At 32.4% G+C, this 24199-nt stretch overlaps 1 protein-coding gene across 6 annotated transcripts in view; it reads left to right on the top strand.

Annotated features, from left to right (window-relative positions):
* The window catches only part of Cenpc (centromere protein C), a 60603-nt gene that overhangs the window by 17085 nt on the left and 19319 nt on the right, over nt 1-24199 (top strand). For all 6 annotated transcript variants that reach the window (XR_005736991.2, XM_078021347.1, XM_078021345.1 and 3 more), the window contains 7 exons: nt 5061-5346; nt 6304-6519; nt 10736-11349; nt 14245-14421; nt 17384-17675; nt 19031-19177; nt 19405-19487. Coding sequence is in view for 5 of the 6 variants with exons in the window: in XM_078021347.1 (XP_077877473.1) it covers nt 5061-5346; nt 6304-6519; nt 10736-11349; nt 14245-14421; nt 17384-17675; nt 19031-19177; nt 19405-19487 (1815 nt within the window). In the remaining variant the exon portion in view is untranslated. The remainder of the gene's footprint in view (nt 1-5060; nt 5347-6303; nt 6520-10735; nt 11350-14244; nt 14422-17383; nt 17676-19030; nt 19178-19404; nt 19488-24199) is intronic.

The following is a 24199-nucleotide window of genomic DNA, read 5'->3' as shown; positions in this document are numbered from 1 at the left end:
GTCATCGAATAAGGAGAGGTATCTGTTATTTTATGTCCATTGTTCTTGGTGTAGTATTGACTTGTGAGACCTTTCCTCTTCAAATGTATGCATTTTGTATAAAGTTCTTTCTCAGCACTGCTGTAACCACATTTCCATAGATTTTGGTGTTATCTATTGATTTCACTTATTTCTATATTTTTTTAATATCCTTTGGGACTTCCTTAACATACTGGTTATTTAGAAGTGCATTAATTTTTAAGAATTTGGAAAATTTTTTATTTTTTCCTAATTTCTAATCCTGATTCTTTTGTGGCACAGCCTATACTATATGACTTTATTTCTTTAAAGTTTGTGAAAATTTATTTTATGACACAGGATGTTATCTGTCTTCATCAATGATTTGTAGACACTTGAAAATGTTTGCTCTTGTTGTACTATAAATGTCAGTTATCATGTGTGCATTACTGCTTTTTACATACCTGTTGTTGGGTGTGATTTGTTGAAATTTTTTTGAGGATTTTTGCATACAAGTTTATTGGAAGTATTGATCTATAGTTTTATTTTTTAAATGCTGTTTGTATGGTTTGGGTAGAAGGTAGTACTTGCCTTAAATGAATTGGAAATTATTTCCTTTTCTAAGAGAGACTGTCAAATGGGTATTAATTCATTGAGTGTTTTCTGTAATATTCTCCAATATTCACCAGATTGAGGAAATTTCTTTTTTAAGAGCTTCTAAACTACAAATTTAATTCTGTAATAGTTATAGGACTTTTTAGGTTATCTATTTCATGTTGGCTAAACTTTTATATTTTTGTAGATTTTAAGGAATTCATCAATTTCTTATAACTTTAATTTATGAGCTCAAGGTTGTTCATAGCATTATCCTATTATCTTTTCAGAAGCTACAGGATCTGTTGTGATATACCCTGTTTTCTTCCAGATGTTGATTCCTTTTTTTTTTTAAATCTTTGTCAATTTTGATAGAGGTTTATCAATTTTATTAATTTTTTCCAAAGAACTATCTTTTTGTTTCATTAATTTTTTGTATAGTTTTCCTGTTGTCAGTTTCATTGGCTTCTACTGTTTTTCTTTTCCTTTGCTTGGCTTGTGTTTGTCTTGCTCTTTTTTTCTACTTTTTGAGGTAAGCACTTTATTTTATACTTTGATTTATAGTCCAATAGCATTTATTAATTTTGTTATACAAATTGTGATAGCTTTGACCTTTATATACTCTTTCATTAGCTTGTGTGTACCTTTGCTATACCCCATTTTTGTTGTTGTTTTTGAGTACATTATTATTTTCTAGAGCTACAAGATGCTCCAGATTTATCTTAAGTATTTGCTAACTCTATTGTAGAGATTGTAGAGATATTCATTTCTTCAAGGAAGAATATTTTTTTTAAATGGATTTTTTTTAAAAAAACTGAATCTGAATCTATACTGATGTCTCCAACTTGAATGAATTGTCGTGTGGATTATTCTGTATATTTCCATGTTTGTAAGTACCCATTCCATGAGTGAAAAGCCTGGCGTATATCATTTACCATTCATTCATTTAGTTTTTAAATTTCTTTTACATATATAACCATATCATAATTGTTGACTCACACCCGATGGAAATCATTTTAATCAACCAAACTATAGAACTTATATAGTCACTGCCTTTGGTCTCGTAGATTGCACTCATTTCTAAATTTGCTTTGGTCAGTATTGCCCTCTACCCGGGATGGCGAATTGAGCTGGGTTCACAAGAGCTGGCTGCACCAATAACTTAAGAAAATGACGAAAGAAGCAAGCAACACACAGAAATATCTTTTGCTTGCAGGAATCAGGGATGTCTCTTGACGTTAAGGGTCCATTGAAAAAAAAGAGAGCGAGCCACCTGAAAATCCTCTATTTAATTGGGGAGAAAGACATTCAACCCAAATGAGAATAGAGATTGGGTTTCAGCGGGGTGTAGTCCAGTTTCATTGGGTGACGCCCACTCCCAGAGTATCATTCCCCTGCTGAGAGGAGGTGAGATCCACCTGTTTCAGCACGCAGCAGAAACCAGTCTGCAGCAGAAACCAGTCTCTGTCGCTCAAGGCTAAGGGCCTGTGCTCACTTCTGTGTGGTAGCTCCCAACAGGTCAGCATCATTTTCCCCAGCCCACTTCAATGAGATTGTTTTTATATACCCTGTATTGAATATGGAATATGTTATATTATCAACTTCCAAGATTAGGTTATCAAAGGCTGTATGACTCTCCTTGGCTTGCTTGTTGGAGATATCAAAATCCCTATTTCTTTCTTTTCTCTTTTCACATTTGTCCTTTGTGGATGAAAGTCCATATGGTAAGAAATAGGCACCCAACCTCTAGCTAGAATTAGGTATCAGACATTTAAGTAAGTTTTCAGATGATTCCTGGCCCCAGACTTATGAGCATGATTCTAGGCCCTGTGGGAGCAGAAATAAGGTACACTTATTGGGCCTGCCAGATTTGTGGCCCATAGGCTCCATGAACCTAAGTGGTGATTTTATGTGACCATGTTATATAGAGTTATTTACTATGCAGATCTAATAACTAGAAAAACTTTTTCAACTTTCATACTATTATCAAATCTATTTTTATTTTTACTTATTTTAAAAAAATTTCTTTTGCGGTACTGGGAATAGAACTACTGGTTTACATCTCCAGTTTTTAAAATTTTTAAACTTTTAGACAAGGTCTTGCTAAATAGTTAAGGTTGTACTCCTCCTGTCTGAGCCTCCCCAGTATCAGGAATTATAGGTGTGTACTTCCATGCCTGGCTATTTTTAATTTTTAAAAAAATCTATTGTATTTTCTTGGTATCATTTTATATTTCTACTGGCAGTGATTATGGGTTCTAATTTCTTCACATTATCACTAACAGTTATTTTCTGTTAACTCTGGAGTTTCTGTCTTTTATTTCAGGAGCATTGTAATTGTTAAAACATGTTATGGTATCTACTTTTAAATATCGTTAAATGATTCCAACATCTAATAGATCTCATCCCTTTATTTTCTTGTTCAGATTATGTTTTATTCTGTTCTTTTTTGTATGTTAATGAATCATTTTTATTGTATTTTGGATATTTGGGTTTTTAGTTAGTAAATTTTTGATCACATTTAAGTCTGTTGTTAATAACACATAGTTGACTTGTTTTGTTTTAATGTGTAGGTTCTTCCTTACTTGTGTGGTCTTTATTCCTAGCAGTGGTATTTTGTTCTGCTTCATTTTCTGATGATTTTAGAATTCTAGTTCAATTCCTGTTCATGGGTTTAAAATGTCTCTGGGGTGGGTGTAAAGTACTTTCTTGAGCCTCCTGATGTCCTGTTAGTCATGGTAGATTGCAGTCAGAAACTGCTAGGCTTGGGTCTCCTTATATGGGGTATGCTAGACTTTCTTAAATGTTGTTCTTCCCTCAGATTAAACTGTCTAACTGCCTTGGCTGTGAAGTGTGGTACACATTCAAATAATAACTTAGAATGTGAAGTAGGGGCTAGAAATAATAGAAGTTTCACTGTTCTGCAGTGTTTATGGGTCATACTTCTTGTCACCACTGATTGTCAGAATGGGACCTAAGTTGATAGGGGCTTTCCTTCTCTACTGTTGTTCTATAGCACAGTCAATGGCTTTGTTGCTGTGCCACAGTAAACAGAATGGAGTACCCCTTGGACTATGTTGTAGAGGGTTGAGATTTCCCACTAGTCTCTGTTGTGTTTTCCTTATTCAGAGAATGTGAATTTCTTCTTTCCTCTTTTGCCTACTGTTGATCTGGGTTGCATGCCTCTTCATGGCCCAGTCCAGAAGTGTGTGACAGATAAACAGGAAATCAAAAAGACTTACTGCATTGTCTGTTGTTCTTTAACCTATTTTGTCCTATCTTCTCAGATCTGGAACACCTATAAAGACTTTAATATGTAATAGTAAATATATAATTCCATGATGAGAATAATTATATGATTATGTTGTATTAATATTATTAGTTAATATAATTATGTATATAGTCTCTAGATTATGATTTCCAACCTATTTTAATGCACCTATGTCAATTTTGTTGAAATATTCACAGAATTGAAAGCTTGGGCCTTAATGGTTTAAGTCTTGAGGTTGCTAGTTGAGTCTGCCTTCTTTCTCCCAGCTTTGAGAGTCCTATTATTGTTGATTGACGGATAGTTTCTAATGAATTTAGTGATACTTACAGGGAGAAACAAGTAAATGCTATCTCATTCCAGAACCAACAGCCCTTTTTTTTCTTTTTTTTTGAGAGGGAGAGAGAGAGAGAGAGAGAGAGAATTTTAATATTTATTTATTTTAGTTTTCGGCGTACACAACATCTTTGTTTGTATGTGGTGCTGAGGATCGAACCCGGGCCACATGCATGCCAGTCGAGCGCGCTACCGCTTGAGCCACATCCCCAGCCCCCCAACAGCCCTTTTTGGTTGTACTTTAAGTTTTTAGGCTTTGTTTTCTATGGTATGAATTATTATGTATACTACCCAGCCATTCTTTTTCCTTGATATTTGAAGATTGAGGGTTAAGGAAGAATATACATATGTGTTTGTAAATTCATGTATATGTATATGTATATATAGATTAATAGATATATACGTAGGCACCATCTTCATATGTACACACATAAATATGAATTGCTTTATACAAACTGTGTATCGTGTGTGTGTGTGTGTGTGTGTGTGTGTATGTGTATGGTCTTTAATTGTCCTTGCTTACTAGCTTTTAGCTAAAGATAGAAGAATCTTTGTGATTACTCTGGGTTACTTTATTATTTTAGCTTTTCATAGATTTATTCATATTTTGAGATGTTATCAATAAACTTGTAAATTTTCTTTAGTATTTCTGTCTTTTCAGAGCTTTAGATAACAAGTTTAGTTCATTAATTGATAATTAGAACTTTTAAAGTATTTTTGTATTTTAATCATGTCTTTGATTATGAATATGTTCTGAAAACAGTCTTCTGAAAACTTCTAATTAAAATATTGCTAATTAAAATATTGTACCTTTAATTCTAATACTATTTTAATGAACAAGAATCCTTGTATAATTTTCTTCTAGTACAAGGCCATGAAGTTCTTCAGAAAATCCTGGCAACTGATATTGTTTCTAGAAATACACCCGACTTGAAAAAAAAGTCAAGTAAAAAACCAAGTGACCATCCTAGTGAAGCTGAGGAAGAATTTTATTTATCTGTTGGCTCACCTGCTGTTCTTTTGGATGCAAAAACATCTGTATCACAAAATACTAGTTCATCTCTTGCTCAAAAGAGAGAGACTTATACTTTTGGAAATTCGTTAAATATGCTGTCTTCAAGTACAGAGATTTCTCTTAAAACCAAAAAAAGGTAATCTTTACTTAAATAGTAGTAATCATGCTTTAAAATTTTTACTATTTGTAAATAGTATTTTACTATTAAATAGTAGTAATTCGGTCTTCCATGTAGTTTTGCAGTGATTATTAATGGGTTTTAACATGTCATGAGAAAAACAATATCTGTTTTCTCTATCTTCATTTTATGATTGATAAGGAAGACCTTAAAAGTTTACTTGAGAGAAGTGAGGAAGTAAACTTTTTTATAGTCTTCGGAAAATTATTGTTCTGTTTTAAGTTTTCTATAACTTCCTAAAGAACAATCTATCCCTACTATTATATTTAAAATTGCAAATGTAGGTACATATTAGGTCATTTCTGGGCTAGGAAAGAGTATGTGTTATTGTAGATGAATTGTTGTAAATCTAATTCCATTTCTTGGAGTCCCTTTGACCTTTAGGAAGAAAAGTAGGTTGTTTAAAATCCTTTGTTATTGTAGGCTTTTACAATGAATCTAATATCTGATCTGTCTTATGTGTTTCCTGGAGCTAAGGAGTTAAGTCTTAATATTTTTGTCTGAATATTCTAAGACTTTACTATTTAAAGTGTAGTCTGGGCTGGGGATTTGGCTCAAGCGGTAGCGCGCTCACCTGGTATGCGTGCGGCCCGAGTTCGATCCTCAGCACCACATACCAACAAAGATGTTGTGTCCGCCGAGAACTAAAAAATAAAAACATTAAAAATTCTCTCTCTCTGTCCCTCCTCTCTCACTCTCTCTTAAAAAATAAAATAAAATAAAATAAAGTGTAGTCTGTCACAGTACTCTGAGAACCAGTGTTCTAAGCTACACATTTTCTTGGTTAATAATTTAACCTTTGTAAGGCTCAGTGCAAAATTTCATAAGTGGTCTGTGCCAATACTGTAAGTTCAGTAAGACTCAAATAACAGAGTTTATGGGTGCACTTAGCTTGTTTTTCTCTTGCCCTTTTAGGTTAAACTTTGAAGATAAAGATATTTTTAAAAAAGTAGAAATAGAGAATAAAGTATCAGAAGTAGAAAATAAAATACCAGAAGGACAACAAGAAAGGAAGCCATCAGAAACATTTCAGAAAAGTGTACAGGATTTGGAACATGAAATTCAACCACAAACTAAAAAGAGCTTTTCAACATTGTTTTTAGAAACTGTAAGAAGAAAAAGTGAATTCAGGTGAGTTATTAAGAAACTGTCCTTTGAGACATTTTTTTTTTCTTTTCTATTCTATGAACCATATCTTCAAATTCCTACTGTTATTTATCTAGAAATAAATCATTTAATTAATTAAAATTTTATTTTATTTTTTGAGATGGGGTCTTGTTACATTGCTTAGACTGGCCCCAAACTCAGGATTCTCCTGCCTTAGCCACCCAGGTTGCTAATTAATGCAAATTTTTATTGAAATTTTGCCTGCTCTATAGAGGTAATTTTTTCATTTTTTAAAAATATAATTTTTAGTTGTAGTTGGACACAGTATCTTTATTTTATTTATTTTTATGTGGTGCTAAGGATTGAACCCAGGACCTCACACATGCTAGGTAAGGGCTCTACCGCTGAGCTACAATCCCAGCACCAATTTTTTCATTTTTTAAACCAGTAAATCACTCCCCAAACCATTCTTTAATAGACACTAAATTAGATATGAAAAAAAAAATGAGTTTATTCAGTTCTCATTGCTCTGGCTCATCATTTCTTTCTGGTTTGTGATATCAAAAAATGAAGACAGTATTTATAAATAGAATTATATAAGACTACTTGTATTTCACTATTTCAGGTTTTATATCTTTTTTCTATTTTTTCTGTGTCAGTAAAATGATAGTCCTAAAATAAATTTAATGTGTTCATTTCTATTTAACCCACTAAAGTCCCAACTTTTAAGTTCTTCAGATATTTCAGTGAAATTGACACAGGTGCATTAAAAGGGTTTGGATATCATAATCTAGAGCTTATATTGCTACATTAATGTTAATATTATTATTAACATTATTATTGTATAATAATGTTATATCATTGCATTATATACTGTATGCTATATATAAGTCTTCATAGGTATTCCACATCTGGGACATGGGGAAAAATGGATCAGAGACCTTCCTTGGTTTTGAAATATCTGTGTAGTGATTTTAACCCTGGCTTCACATTTATATAAATAATGTCAGTCAGGATTGAGAAGTATTGGTCCATAGAACAAATTTCAGCTGGTATTTCATCCTCCCTAATTATCTGTTTTTATCTTCTTGGTCTTATATATTTGCATATGTGTTTGCTTTGCCATAGCTTTTTCCTTTTTCATCTGCTAATTGCTGTTTCTTTTTATGGTCTGTACTAGACTTCTACATTTTTAAAGTTTTACTTTATTGTTTTGTTTTGTTTAGATAGTTGCTTGCTTCATATTATAGTTTTGCAATTTTAGGTATGTATTTTTAGTTAAGATTTAAGTCTCCCATTCCAGGAGTTTAGAGTTCTTTTGTATTTTCTGTTCAGTCTATTAGAGTACTTATCAACATATTAGGATGTTTTTTATAAAAACATGTTGAATCAATAAATGAAATTCCCATTTTGTTCAGTCTCTGTTCCCATAATTAATTTCCCAGTTACACACACACACACACACACACACACACACACACAATCATTTACATGCATATGTTCCCCACCAGTTGAGACAAATATGTTACACTTGGGGTTAGTTATAGCATTTGAAAGGGTAATTGTGTGTTTTTTAATGTCCTTTTTGATAAACTAGTAAATAAAGGTAGTTTACTTGCTAGAGCCAAATGTAACAAGTCATTATTTCCTGTGCTTTCTAGTATCACTACTTTTACTTATGGTCTTCCTTCTGTTTGTGTTTCCTTATGACCAACTTCTTGCAGCTCAAAGGCCGCAAAGTCTTTTTCACTTAGTCAGAAGTAATCGTGGCCTATTCTGAACTTTAATAGTGTCAAAGTTGTTTCTTTAGGGTATCTTTGGTTTGAATAACTGGCTAGATGGAAATCCCTTGAAGTAGAAGGGGAACAAATTTGGCAGTTCTTAATCTGCTAGTTGGAAAGACTTCATTTAAAAAATCTTAGCTTTACCTCTTTATATACAAAAACTAATAGATGTTACAAATAATACACTATAAATCAAATTGTATTTATTTGTAACAGTTTGATTATTTACTTAAAAGTAGGAAAAACAATATAACCATTGTGTATTCAGTCATTATGGTCTTTTATTCATGTTTTTTATATATATATATATATATTTTTTTTTTTTTTTTAATTTGTTGCTAACATAAATGCAATTTTCTTTTTTTTAAATTTTTTTGTTCTTTTTAGTTATACATGACGGTAGAATGTATTTTGACATATCATACATACATGGAGTGTAACTTCCTGTTATAGTAAGCTTTTTCACCACTGTGACTAAAAGACCCAACCAGAACAAGTGTAGAGGAGAAAAAGTTTATCTCAGGGCTCATGTTTTCAGAGGTCTTAGTCCATAGAAGTCCTGCTCCATTCCTCAAAGCTGGGTGAGGCAGGACATCATGGTAGAAGAGTGTGGCAGAGGGAAGCAGCTCACATCATGGTCAGGAAACAGAAAGAGAGATCTCCACTTGCCAGATACAAACATATACCCCAAACCCATGCCCCCAATCCTTACATCTTCCCGCCACACACCCTTCTATTTCAGTTACCACTCAGTTAATCCCTGTTGGGAGATTAATTCACTGATTGAGTTAAGAGTCAAACCCAGTCATTTCTCCTGAACTTTCTTACATTGTCTCACACATGAGCCTTTGGGGGACACCTCACATCTAAACAATGTGATACTTCCCATTTTTGTGATTATACATGATATGGAGTTACACTGGTGGTGTATTCATATATTAGCTTAGGAAAGTTATGTCCCATTCATTCTACTCTCTTTCCCATCTCCATCCCCCTCCCTTCTCCTTACTCACTCTTCCCTGTCCAATCTGGTACTCCCCCCCCACACCCCCATTGTGAGTCATCATCTGCATATTAGAGAGAACATTTGGCCTTCAGGTTTTGGGATTGGCTTACTTCATTTATAATAGTCTCCAGTTCCATCCATGTACTGGCAAATGCCATAGTGTAATTTTCTTCATGGCTGAGTGACATTGCATTGTGTACATGTACTACTCTTAGTTTTTACACAGTTTTCTAATTACATAAATCTGTAAAACTCTACAACCAGCAGACAGTGTATTAACATTCTCTATTTTATAAAATTTATTAGGAGTATAAGATTAGAAGAGTAGAGAAGGAATTTTATCTTAGAATCCTCTAATAAAAAGGGAAAGAAATGTAATCTTTTTCTTCTATTCTGCCTTTGCTTCTGCTTTGACTAAACATTAAGTAAGCATCCTTATCCAATTGAAAAAGGCGGAAACCAGGAGTGTGTATGCCAGCTTTGGAGTTTATCCTAAGTTTTGATTTTGCATATCTCATTAAAGCCTGTGGTTTACTCAAGTCTGGTACCATAAAAGCAGGGAAATATAAGATGAATCCATCAGCTTACTATCCTTTGAATAATTAGATTGTATTAGAGTTAATATTAGATTGTAGATTATACTTAATGTTAGATTGGGATTGTAGTTAAAATTTTCAAATTGTTTTGTTATCCTTTTATAGCACTAAATGTGAGAAATTATGACAATATTTATATAATATAACAAGTTAGGTTGGGATGTGGAAAAAGAGGGCTAGAATACGCAAACATTATTAGATTCCATTTGTGCTTATGCTACCTTTAAATATCATCCAGTTATGATTATAGTACTGAAATGTACGTGAACATGTGTGAAATATTCAAACTTGAGATGAATTTTTACATTATATTTGGTGGTTCTATGTATGAAGTCCTTTGGGATATGAAAAAAATTAGAAGAAATTAGTCCCTTATAATTTAGTAGAGTTCAATTAAAATATTAGATTTGGAGGTTTCTCAGAAATAATACTGTCAATATGAAGAAATTCAGACCCCAAAAGGCATCTATTTAAACTTATAATTTAATAAAATATTATGTGTGTTTCTGTGTGTGTGTGTGTGTATGTGTTTATGTATACACACACTATCATCTTTTTGGATTATAAGTTAATGTTTCTGGGTTATGATTTCTCATCTGGGTTTCATTTTTTTAGTTTATATCGGGGGGGGGCATCAAATTAGTTGCCATCTCTAAATTTTTATGATCCTTTTAGTGACATAAATGAGAGTGATCATTTAAAAGGAAGGATTTATAAAATTAAGGGAAAATTGAGGAGAAGTATGAATTGCTCTTTTAACAGATATGTAGATTTTATTTCTTATATAATTTTCTTCAGTAAACAAAAATAAAACTTAATTTTTTTAAGCTGTTAAAATAATAATCCTGTTTTAGTCCCATTGTTAAGCATATAGTGACTGCTCCACCTCATTCATCTTCTCCAAATGATATGAAGCTGTTAGAAGATGAATTTGTAATTGATGAGTCAGATAAAAGTTTTGCCAGTGGATCTTGGATTACAATACCAAGAAAGGGTGGATCTCTGAAACAACCCACGATATCCCCTGATGAGAGCACTGCAGTCCTTCAAGGTAAGAAGTCCAGAGAAAAACATCGAAGTGTATCACCTAACACTTTGAGAAGTGACCAGCATTTGCATAAAGCTCATCCAGAACAGAAATTTCAACCCTGTGATGAAAAAAAAGTGGATACAAGTTCTTCTTTGACAGATGAATTGGAAAATAATGACAGATCTACAAAATATGAAATCTCTTCTGAAAATGTCAAAAAACCATCTGAAAACAAAAGGCCAATAAAACAAAATCAGAGAAGAAAATTTAAGGCCAACGTAGTTAAAGAACAGCTTGATCTGGAACAGTCTAAAGATAAAAATGTAAATATGTCACACTCTGCTGAAGACAAGTTGCAAAAAAATTTACACAGAAATGGAGAAGATTGTGAAGGGACGAGAAATGATAATATATTCAAAACACCTACACTACCTGTAGGTAAGTATTTACATTAAATATTAACTGAATGTTATTTTATAATTTACATTTTTAACATCCCTGTGTAGCTTTGGGAAGTAGGCAAAGTAAATCTAATTCTACAGAGAGTTTCAAAATTCTATAGGTTCATTTTTAGAATCAATTTATGTTATGTATAATTTAATTTCAACTTTAATTTTTGTTTAGTTTCTAAGATCCTATCACATAGAGGGAAGAATAAAAGGCAAAGATTAGTTTTTAAAACACAAGTGAAACAGAATCAAATTCTTAAGAGTATTAAAATATAAATGGGGTAAAACCTATTATACCCAATATACACACTGTATATCAGTATAGTGTGGGCTACATACATGCTCTTCTATCATTCACTAATTTATATGTTATTAAGTGCCAGACAGTTTTGGTATGAAAATCAAAAAGATTACTGAAACATAATTTCTACTGTTAACAGTATCATTTTAGTGGGGTCTATAGACCAACAGATAAATGTACTTACATGTACAAAATGAACATGGAGGCACAAAAAACAATTATCTAACCAAGATCACAGTAAATATTTGTATCTTAGGTGGTCCTATAATTTATCATCCTAATGAGGCTACTTTTATGAATGAGAATGTCAGGACAATAAGTATAAACTGAAATTGTCCTATACTATCTGAGAGTGTGGCTGCTCTCCTTAATATATCATCATTGTTTAGTGATTGGGATTTGTAATTACACTTAGTCATGAAGAAAAGGTCAGTTTATAGTCTTCTTTTTTTTTTTTTTTAATAGAGGATAATGAAATCAAGGGCATTTTTTAAAAATATTTTTTTAGTTGTCAGTGGACTTTTACTTTATTTATATGCAGTAATGAGAATTGAACCCAGTGCCTCACGTACTAGGCAAGCGCTTTACCATAGAGCTACAACTCCAGCCCCTCAGTTTATGTTCTTTGTAACACTTTCAGTTAATAGAAAAGGGGTCATAGAATTGAATTCTCTTAAGAACAGTTAATGGAAGAAAAAACACTAGCAAATTTGTTGGGCACCTTTATAAATGTATATAGTGTAATTTAATCCTTCTTGACAATCCTGTAAAGGAGGAAGTAACACTGAAAAAAGATTAAAATAAATCTTGTCCAGGAACTGTCCTACCATACAGCTCCTATTTTTTCAGTTCTGCTAAGAAATATTTTAAAATGTGAAGATATTTTCAATGTTCAGTGGAAAAAAATAGCTAACCAGAAAATGCTGTTGACTAACCAGAATTGTGTATGTACCTGAAAATTCTAGATGACTACATGATATTGCAAATACAGAGGTGAGAAAGAGCATATTAGAATATAATATTAAAGGTTATTTTTTGGGCTGGGGATGTGGCTCAATCGGTAGTGCGCTCACCTGGCATGCGTGCGGCCCGGGTTCAATCATCAGCACCACATACAAACAAAGATATTGTGTCCACTGAAAACTAAAAAATAAATATTAAAAAAAAATTCTCTCTCTCTCTCTCTCTCAAAAAAAAGGTTATTTTTGTAAAAAAGAATCCAGTTTATTAAGGTTATCAGTGAATTATTAATTTTTGTGCTCTTTTGGTATACTCTGTAAGATGGACTGTATATTATCCAAAGTAGTAGTATACAAGTTTTGTCTGTTTGCCTTTCTTTATTCTGCTTGAAGTAGAGGTGGAAAAAACTACCTTTTCTATTTTGAGGACCCCTTTTGTAAATATTGGCCATGTCCTACAGTCATTTTATCATATTTGTTCTTTATTTTTTAAAATTTCCTTTAGTTTCTAATAATTTGGCCATTTTAAGAATCTGACTAATCTAATGGTGATATTATAAGAAAGTTTTTATCTTAACTATTCCCTTAAGTAGAATATGACTTTACAAAATTTTAAAGTAGAGAATTTTGATCAATCCATGATTTCTTAAGAGAAGATAATGTATGAAGGATATATACTTGAAGAATGGTTTCTGTAGTTGAAATATTATACATTTATTGAGTACCTATACACTTTAACACGTTGTCCTGTCTAGATTGTTCTGTGAATATGATGTTCTGTTTCATCACTATACCAGTTGTAATTTTCTTCACTGCCCCGCCCCCATTCTTCCTGTCCAATCCAGTGAACCTCCCCTTCATTCTTCTTTATGGCTGAGAAATATTCCATTGTGATATGTACTATATTTTCTTTATCCCTTCATCTGTTGAAGGGCACCTAGGTTGGTTCCATAGTTTAGTTATTGTGAATTTTCTGTTTTAAAAAATTACCATACACTCAGTATCTTAAAACAACACATATTTAGTAACTTATAGTACTATAGGTCAGAAGTTTCACTGGGCTAAAACCAATGTGTTGGTGGAACTGTATTTCCTTCTGGTGACTTTGCAAGAGAATCTGTTCCCTTGCCTTTTCTTCTTGACACGTATATTCCTTGGCTCGTGATCCTCCACCATCATCAAAACCAGCAATGCCAGACTTGTTAATTTTTCTTGCCTCTTCTGTCATCCTGTATCTGACTACAGATTAAATGACACATGCAGTTTTAACTATGCATAAATTTGGCCAATCTGAATAGTCCAAAATAATTTATTTTCAAGGTTTATGATTTAAAATCTTCCAAAAAATAGATTGTAAAAAATCATTAATTATTTCAAAATGAAAAACAGTAGTTACCTATTTTAACTTGAGATATTGGTAAGTGGTAAGAAGGAACAATATATTTTTTTCCTTTTGTAAGCTAATTTATATTTTGGTTTAGTAGTATATCAGAATTATCAAGCCATATGAAAGCTTGCATTTAATCAGAAAGTTAGAAATCTTAAAAACATGTAAATTTTAAAAACTTGAGATGACGTCTATAGGCTCAATTTAATAAGTTCTATTTTTTTAATTTTATTTTAGGAGATAAGAAAATAAATAGAGGCACCAAAAACAATAAGGAAGAATCTAGAAAGAAGCATTTTTCAAGTGAGTCCAAGAAGAATAAACTTGTACCTGAAGAAGTGACTATTACTGTCATGAGAAGTCATAGGCTTTCCAGGCGTCCATCTGATTGGTGGGTGGTAAAATCAGATGAAAGTAAGTATTTTTATTTAAATTATATTCATTAAGAGGTACTAAAAAATTACTGTGTAAGGGGTTTTTTGTTTGATTTATACTCCTATTATATAGAAAAAAATCTTGAGAACATAATTTAATTGGGTCATCAATAGACATTTTGTTTAAATCAATTATGCAGAAATTCCTAGGTATAGGGAAATAGCTTTGGAAAAACAAAGCCATGAACAAAGTCCCTTGCTCATGTAGTTTACGTTCTAGAGGGACAATATAGGTAAGTATTTCATACACTGATAGATGAGAAGGTCAAACAAAGCAGATAATGTATGGACATGGGAAGGAAGTTATAGGAATGGAAGTGAACAAAAGGATAGAGTGTGATACTAGTTTATAATGGTAGTATAAGAGGCTATTATGATCTTTCAGAGCCCATATAGGAGTAGAGGGAGGGAGCCATACAAATAACTAGATGTAGAGTGTATCAAATCAAGGGAACAGTAATTATAATTCCTGATGGGGCATACTTGCCATGTCTCAGGAAAATTAAGAGAGCGAGTGTGGCTGGAGCTAAGTGAGCTAGAGAAGATAAATTTGGACAGTCAGGCCATGATAGAGAGGTTAGATAAAATATATCGAGAAACTACTTGAAGATTTAAAAAATAAAGTGACACAGTTGACTCATCTTTTAAAAGGATCATTTTTACTGCTCAGGAGAGAGGAAACCAGGACTAAGCAAAAATGGAAACCTGGTGTGACTAGTTTTAGGAGGATGGTGAAGGGAGGAGATGGGAATTGTTGGATTCAGGATATTTTGTGAAGATAACACTAAGGAAATATAAATGGATTAGCGTGAGAGAAATAGCTATTGTTTACTGAGATGAGGAAAGGAATGAGAGAAAAAAAATTTTCAAAGGATTTTATGATTTCAGGTTTTCATATGTTAATTTTGAGGTGTTATTAGATATCAAAATAGTATATTCAGGATATATTTAGATCAGTAAGAGCGAGACTAGTACAGATAAGGTACAACATCTATGAAGATTTGTTACTATGAATTATTGACTCATAAGAACTTCTATTGAATTATTGGTAATACAAATGAGACATTATTGTAGAAAACTTATGGAGACACTTGGCCTCAGAGTTATGTCAGTTCAAGCTCTTACTTGTATGACCTCCAAAGTGGTTACCTTCTTTAATTTTCTGCCTGAGTACAGTATTTCTTTATGATAGTGTACCCCATTGGTATACATTAGGAATACAAAAGTAGGTAAAATATAGTCAATTCCTTGATCTCTGGGAATTATCAGTCTGCTGGAGGAGAGGGATAGAGATAAGTAAACAGTCAGATATGTAATAAATATTATCAAATGATTAAGAGATAGTTATACTAAGACTTGGGAATTAGTGAAAGCTTCCTGAAGAATGAATTAGAAGTCAGCTAGTTGGATGGTGTGAGAAGGAAGGATGTCATTTTTGAACAGACGTAGCTTGTGCAGGGATCTGGAGCTGAGGGCTTGACTTTTTTGTTTGTTTGTTTAGTGTGTCTCAGAATAATCTAAAAGGCTTATTAAAACATTTCTGGGCCCTGCTTTGCAAGTTGGTTTGTGTTGTTTGAAGCTAGAGCATGAGAATTTGCATTTCAGACAAATTCCCAGGTGATGCTGATCTTATGATATAAAGACCACATTTTAAGAATAAATACTTTAGAGAAACTACAGATATTTCTGTACTGCTGGTTTTATTTGTTTGAAAGGACATGGTTGAGAGTTGTAGGTTATGAAATAAACAATCTAGATGTAGAAATAAATTGATGTTAAAGTATTTAGACTTAATCCTGAAGCTGTAGATACTTACTGTAAGATTTTACATTTTGTTTCTTTGAGACAGGTTGTCCCTTTGTTGCGTAGACTGGTCTACAACTCATGAGCTTAAGTGATCCTCTTGAGAGGCTGAGGCTATACGTGTGTGCCACCATGCACAGCCTCTTACTAAAGGATTTTAAACAGGGTTATAAGAATCCTATTTATGTTTTCCAAAGATAATTTTAAATCAATATAAAGATTGGGTTGAATAACAAGGGTACAAAAGGGAAAAACTGTTAAAGAGCTGTTTTATTAATCCAGAAATGAAAGGGCAAGGGCTCTGCTAATGACAGGCAGGACAGCATGAAAGAAGCACATTTGAGAACTATGGAGTGGCACTTGTAACAACACATCCCATCATTATGTATAACTATAATGCACTGATTTTTAAAAAATGGAAAAAATAAAAAGGAGTAGGACTGATGGGTTTTAGGGATTGATTGTGAGTAAGGGCAAGATGACTCTGATTTTTTATTTAGGCATCTGGATAGTTATACTTACCATAAATATAGGAATAAAATGAGAAAAAGATTTAAGGATGAGTGGTAGATGCATATTATTGGTGTCATCATATAGGTATCAATTCAAGCTATGGGTAGGTAGATAGATCCCCCAAAGAAATAAAGAGTAAAAAGTTATAGGTAGAACCTTGGGAAATACCAGAATCTTAAGGATTATCAGAGAGTACTAGGTAAATACAGAGAGAAGGTTATTTGGTAAGCTTGTGATGCATTTAAAGGATCTGGTGCATGTCTTTCTAAGTTGAATTTAAAGAATTTTTAAAGGGGGAAATAGGAAGGGTAGCAGAATACAATAGACACTAATATGGCTGTAAAACCAATGTGGTACTGCAAGCTGTACACGTGGAAAAAAAAAAGAATGCATACCCCACTTGAATCAAATGTATGATATGTCAAGATCATTGTAATGTTTTGAGCAACTAATAAAAAAAAAAGTAAAAAAAAAGAATTTTTAAAGAATTTAATGTGGAAACAAATTTACCCTGAGACTAGTCTGTGTGTATGTGTTTATATATAAATATGAATGACATTGGCATTTTAGTGAGCCAAATCATCTGGACAAACATGATAACTTTAAATTTTCATTGAATCTTTTAGGTCCTGTTCATAGCAATTCTTCAATAAAAAATGAATTATCAGTGTATCACAACCCTAGACAAAAATCTGCTAAGAAAACAAATCAGTCATCTAAGAATACTGGGAAAAAAGCCATTCCATTAAAAAAGCAGAAGACAGCTATGCAAGGCAGCTCAAGAGTACAGAAATTTTTAAATGTTAAAGGTTCTGAGTATATTAGCAACCATGAAAAACTTCCCAGTTGTTCCCAGAATGAGCCATCAGAAAGTGACAAAGCTGACCTGGCTGCAAAGAAAAGTCTTGATTGTTCTGGGTAATGTCTGTCATGTTTACAATATAGTTATTGTTGTTCCACATTTAATATTTTGTCTATGTTATTTAACCATTTATAGAAAGAATGTATCAACCTAAAGGACTCCATAGTCTGACAGATCTGGTATTAAATCTAGGCTCTGCCTTTAGCAGAGCAAAGTAGTAATCTGATCTTGTTTCCTCATATTAATATAGGTAATAATAATAGCACATAGGATTGTCAATGTTAGATTTAATGAATTATTATTTTTGCCTGAGTTGCTTTTTTAAAAAAAATGACAAAAGATGCACAATAAAATTTATTGTCTTAATCACTTTGAAGTACATAGTTTTTTTTGTTTTGTTTTGTTTTGTTTTTTACCTTATAAAATGAGATGAATGTGATGTCAGTTTGAAACATGTCAGTAATTTTCCTTTTAATATATTAGTTAACATTTTTGGAGTACCTACTAAGTACTAAATGATTTTTAATAAATTCTGTTGAGCTAATTCTGTTTTTATAAATTCTTGCTTTTTGCTGTAGCATGCATTCAACAAATATTTAATGCATACAATATTAGAAACAGCAAGGTGGGGCTAGGGTTGTGGCTCAGAGGTAGAGCATTTGCCTAGCATGTGTGAGGCGCTGGGTTCGATCCTCAGCACCACATTAAAAAAAAAAAAAGGAAAGAAACAGCAAGGCACTGGCGGTAAATTAGGGGAAATAAATGATTAGAATGGCCTAAAATATATTTTGAGTATGTCATTAGTGTATATAAAAAAAGATCCCAGATATATTCCCAAGTTTAATTTCTTCAGATTATTTTTTTAAAGAAATCTTGCTAGATTTGGTTTCATCAAAGTTCTTGTTGGTATATAGTTGTTCATAGTATTCTCTTACAGTTGCATTTATTTTTTTTGACTCTGATGGTAGGACTCCAGAAATAAAATTTCAAAAGGAATAGAGTGTTTGCATATATTTGGGGTAAATTGAAAGCTACCAATGACATGAGCTTTGTCCCTCTGAAGACCCTACTGCTGACCTAGTGTTATCAAAGAAAATTATTTAAGTTGCTTATGGTTTCTCCAGTAAATTGATATTAGACTAATTCTAGAATATACATTGTAAGCTACCTATAGGTAATATCTTCTCATGTCCTTCTGTCATTTGCTCCCATCCTTGTTAGACCAGGTTTGCACTAGTTTTCTCATTGGAATTTTTCGAATTGGAAATCTTGATAGGTTCTAGAATCAGTTTTTTACCTGAGCCAGTTGTAGGTCTTAGGGCATGAACATGGTGAGCTGATATTTGTTATAGCCAACATTACATTGTTTATATACCCACTATATGAACAGTTTTAAACTTCATTTTTGTAGAACTACAGAGCGCTCCAAGGATCAATGTGGTGTTACAACTGCACAAAATGTTCGTTTAAAGTCTCAGACCAGTGACCATACTTGCAAGACACCAACAGAGTCTAATTTGGATTCTGGAAAGTGTAAAACTTCAGTTTTGGAAGAAAGGTATGCATGTATTCTAAGATTAATAAGTTTTACCTATTTATATTAGGTACCCATTGCTATGTAACCAGTTACCTCAACACTTAATTTTGTTATAGGCTGATAAGCTTAAAAGGTTATGAAAAACAGCTATGGCAATTTTAGGAGAAAAATGATAAGTAAGCTTAAATACATTATATATATGTATTATAAAAACATGGATTTTTATGGTTTATTTATTTTTTCTTAAGTGGACCATCCAGGATCAAGAACTATTTAATGTTTGGGAAGAATACTTCTGATGTGTGTGATGAAGAAGTTCAGGAAAGGTTAGGTAAGTTACTGTTTATTTCTACTGTGTTGGTTTTTATGGAATTATATATATATTATAAGGTATGATGTGTTTTATTTAGTTAAACTTGCACTGATGGGAAATATGTATTGAGTACCTACTCCTTAGAGACTTACAATATATTTAGAGATTTGTAAGAGGCTAATAAAATGTTGGCATTTTAAGTTCTTTCTTTTAAGTAGGGCTAATAAAATGTTGGCATGTATCTACTCCATTGTTAAGGGGACACGTGACGCAAAATTAACTATCTATTGGTGGTTGCTGAAGCTGGGTGATGGGTGTTTAAGGTTCATACTGTTTTTCTCTTTTTTGAATAGTTCTGAAATTTTTCATATAGGTTTTTTAAATACTTTATTTTTTAAAAATTGGTTCTTTTTAGTTATACATGACAGTAGAATCCATTTTGACATAATCGTATAAGCATAGAATATATTTTGTTCTAGCTCAGACCCCATTACACTTTTCCCCCTTCCCTCTTGCCACCTCCTGCTTCCTGTCTCTATTGATCTTTCTGCCATTTACCATATTTATTTTTTTAAATTACTTTCTAGTGGATTTACTGTGATATATTCATATACGTACATAGGAGGGTTATGTCAGATTCATTCCACTGCCATTCCTTTTCCTATCTTCCCGAACTTCTATCACCACCACCCCTGCCTTGTTGTGGGTTAGCTTCCACATATTAGAGAAAACATTTGACTTTTGGTTTTTTGGAATTGGCGTATTTTATTTAGCATGACAATCTTCACATTCATCCATTTACCAGCAAATGATATAAACTCATTCTTCTTTATGGCTGAGTGATATTCTATTGTTCCTGTATACTACATTTTTTTAATTCATTCATCTGTTGAAGGGCCCCTAGTTTGCCTTTTTAGCGTAGCTACTGTGAATTGTGCTAATTGTGGGTCTTCAATCCATTTTGAGTTAAGTTTTGTGCAGGGTGAGGGGGGGGGTTAAATTTTATTTTTCTACATATGAATTTCCAGTTTTCTAGCACCATTTGTTTAAGAGGCTATCTTTTCTCCAATGTACATTGTTGGCAACTTGTCTAGTTTGAGATGGATGTATTTATGTGTGTTTGTCTCTCTGATTTCGTGTTCCATTGGTCTTCTCGAGTATTTTATTTTTTGAGGCTATTTTGAATGGAATAGTTTTCCTAATTTCTTTTTTCAGCTGATTTATCATTGGAGTTTAGCAATGTGATTGTTTTAGGAGTGTTTATTTTATGTACTGCTACTTTGCTGAATTCATTAATGTATTCTACAACAGTTCTGCTGGAGTGTTTTGGGTCTTCTAAATATAGGATTATGTTGTTGGTAAACAGTTTGAGCTCTACTTTTCCTATTTGCATCCCTTTAATTTTTTCTTTCGCCTAATTGCTCTGGCTAGAGTTTCAAGGACTATGTTGAATAGAAATGGTAGAAAAAAGAGGGCATCCCTGTCTTATTCCTGTTTTTAGAATGAATGCTTTCAGTTTTTCTTTATTCACAATGATGTTAGCCTTGAGTTTTATACAGCTTTTATGATGTTGAGGGAGGTTCCTTCTATCCCTAGTTTTTCTGGTGTTTTAAACATGAATGGGTGCTGTATTTTATCATGCTTTTTCTGCATCTTTGATATAGTCATGTCATTCTTGTATTTAAGTCTTTTTTTTATAGTGAATCAACTTTATCAATTTCGGAATGTTGAGCCTACCTTTCATCCCTAGGGTGAAACCTATTTGATCATGGTGCACTGTCTTTTTGATGTGTTTTTATATGAGATTTGTCACCGTTTTATTGAGAATTTTTGCATCTGTGTTCATAAAGGATATTGGTCCAAAGTTTTTTTTTTCCTTGATGTGTCTTTGTCTGGCTTTGGTATCAGGATGATACTGGTTTTATAGAATGAGTTTAGAAGATTTCTCTCCTTTTCTATTTCATGGAATAATTTGAGGAGGATTGGTTTTAGGTCTGGTAGAACTTGGCTGAGAACCCATCCAGTCCTGTACTTTTCTTTTTTTGGTAGGCTTTGATGGCTTCTTTCTTTCTCTTTTTCTTTGGAGATTTTCTCCCTTTTAAATCAATGATCACCTTATCCAGCTTCAGAAACCTGGACAAAGAGGAAGCTGAGAGTGGGCCTGGTTCAGTGTCAAAGGTCTCTGAGTGATTTTGTGTCAGCACATGGAGGCTTCTTCACTTTCATTACTTGAAATTGAAACGTTTAAAGTTTCTATGCCTTCTAGGTTCAAATTGTATAGGTCATATGACTCCAGGAATTTGTTGATGTCAAGATTGTCTTCTTTATTGGAATATAAATTTCAAAATACTTTCTGATAACCCTTGGTATTTGAGTAGTGTTTGTGGTGATATTTTCTTTTCATCATGGGTTTTATTAGCTTGAGTTTTTCCCTTTCTTTTAGATAGTTTGGCTAAGGGTTTATCAATTTTATTTATTTTTTCAAATAACCAACTGTTTAAAAAAATTTTAAAGTTTTTGTATCTCAATTTCATTCTGGTTTTATTTATTTCCTATATTCTACTGCTTTTGGTTTTGATTTGTTCTTCTTTTTTAGAGCCTTGAGATATAACATTAGATTATTTATTTGGTATCTTTCTATTCTTTTAATATACGAGCTCCATGGTATGAACTGTCCTTAGAATTGCCTTCATTGTTTTCAGAGATTTTGATGTTGTATCATTATTCTCATTTACCTCTTAAGTTTTGTTTTTTTTTTTCCCCACCCAGATTTCTTTTGCTGTCCATTTAAGAGTGTCTTATTTAGTCTCCAGGTTTTGGAGCAGTTTCTGTTTTTTATCTTATGGATTTGTAATTTCATTCCATTATGATCTACTAAAATGCAAGGTATTATCTCTATTTTTTTTTATTTGCTAAGACTTCCTTTGTGCTTAATATAAGATCTATTTTAGAAAATGTTCCATGTGCTACTGTGAACAAAGTATATTCATATTCAGTCATTAATGAATGAAATATTCAACAGATATCTGTTAAGTGTGAATTATTAATTGTATTTTTAAATTCCATATCATTTTTACTTAGTTTTTGTTTGAAAAGTCTATCGAGTGGTGAAAGAGGTATTTTAAAGTCACCTGGTGTTATTCTTTTCCGATCTATTTGATTCTTAATATTGAGAAGGGTTTGTTTGATGTACACAGATGCTCCATTGTTTGGGGCATAAATATTTATGATTGTTATTTCTTGTTTTATGATTCCCTGAAACAGTATGAAGTGATCTTATTTATTCTGATTAATTTTGACTTGAAGTCTGCTTTATATAATTTGAGAATAGTAATCCCTGGTTATTTATGAGATCCATGTGAATGGTATGTTTTTTTTCATACTTTCACTTTCAGCCTGTGGATATCTTTGCCTATGAGGTGAGTCTCTTGGTAATAGCATATTGTTGGGTCTTGTTTCTTCCTTTCTTTTATTTTCATTAGTTTATTAATTTATGAATTGATTGATGATGCAAAGGATCTTATATCTTAATCTAATCTACCAGTTTATATCTTTTGATTGATGAGTTTAGGTTATTTATCTTCAGTGTTATTATTCAGAAATGATTTTTATTCCCTGGTATTTTGATTTATTTCTGATTTTTAAATTGAATTTGATTCTCCTTTTATTGATGATTCTTTGAGTGTAGTTCCTCTCTCTGCTGGTTTTCAGTTTTATCTTTCATTTCTTCTTCATGAAATTCTTCTTACTGTATTGCTCACTAAGTTGCCAGTGGAGTTCAAAAATTCTCAGCTTCCCTTCTTAGCAGTATGAAGTAGAATGGGATGGAAAGTACTGTCAGCTGGAGTTTGGTCTGCATAGACCAAGTTGATGCACTCCCAGGATGGGGCCACTGCAGAGTTCTCACAAAGAAGTGTACTTAACTTGAATCTTGGTACACAGGGTGATAAGAAATGAGGCCTTCCTCTAGCCCACCACCTTGCTTCCTTAAATGCCTCTTAGTAGAGAGGTTTATAAATTTTTTCATGCTCATAGAGAATATAATGTTTTGGTATGTTTTTTTTCTTTCTCAATTCTTTTTACTTTTTAACCCCTCACCACCATTTTTTATTTATATGTATATATATATATATTTTTTTTCTCTCTCTCTCTTTTAACTTGAGTACTTTGTGTTTCTTTTACTTTTTATTTGGTAAAGAAGAAACAATGACTATACTTGTATAACTTTGGCTTCATTTTATATGTGTTGTTATGTAGTGTGATATACTCTTAATTTACCATGATGATTTTTCTTTGACCAATGAGTTACTTAAATAGTCAAGATATTGGTGTCTAGAGACCTGGGATTAAACCCTTTATTATTATTTACCAGCTGTGTTATCTTGAAATGAAAATTTTCAAAATAACAGTGTTTTTCCGTGTTTTAAACTCCATTTTCCTTATTTGAAAAATGGTGATATAAATTCCAGTTCCATAGGTTGATTTATCTTGCATATACTGACTATTATTCTCAGTGTTGGTATTATTCTAAGTTTTGTTATTATTCTAAGTTTTTGCTGAGGCTGGCTTTGAATTCAAGATCTTCTGCCTTAGCCTCTTGAGCTGCTGGGATTATAGGTGTGTATGCTTAGTTTTTTACAGTTTTTCTATAGATACTTTAAAAATTGTATCATTATTTTATTGATAATATATGTGGATATATTTTAAAAATATACTTTGAATAGTTATGA

Source organism: Ictidomys tridecemlineatus, chromosome 9 (assembly GCF_052094955.1).
Source record: "Ictidomys tridecemlineatus isolate mIctTri1 chromosome 9, mIctTri1.hap1, whole genome shotgun sequence".
NCBI lineage: Eukaryota > Metazoa > Chordata > Mammalia > Rodentia > Sciuridae > Ictidomys > Ictidomys tridecemlineatus.
The sequence above is the reverse complement of the archived record's forward strand: the minus strand, read 5'-3'. Positions and strand labels throughout refer to the sequence as shown.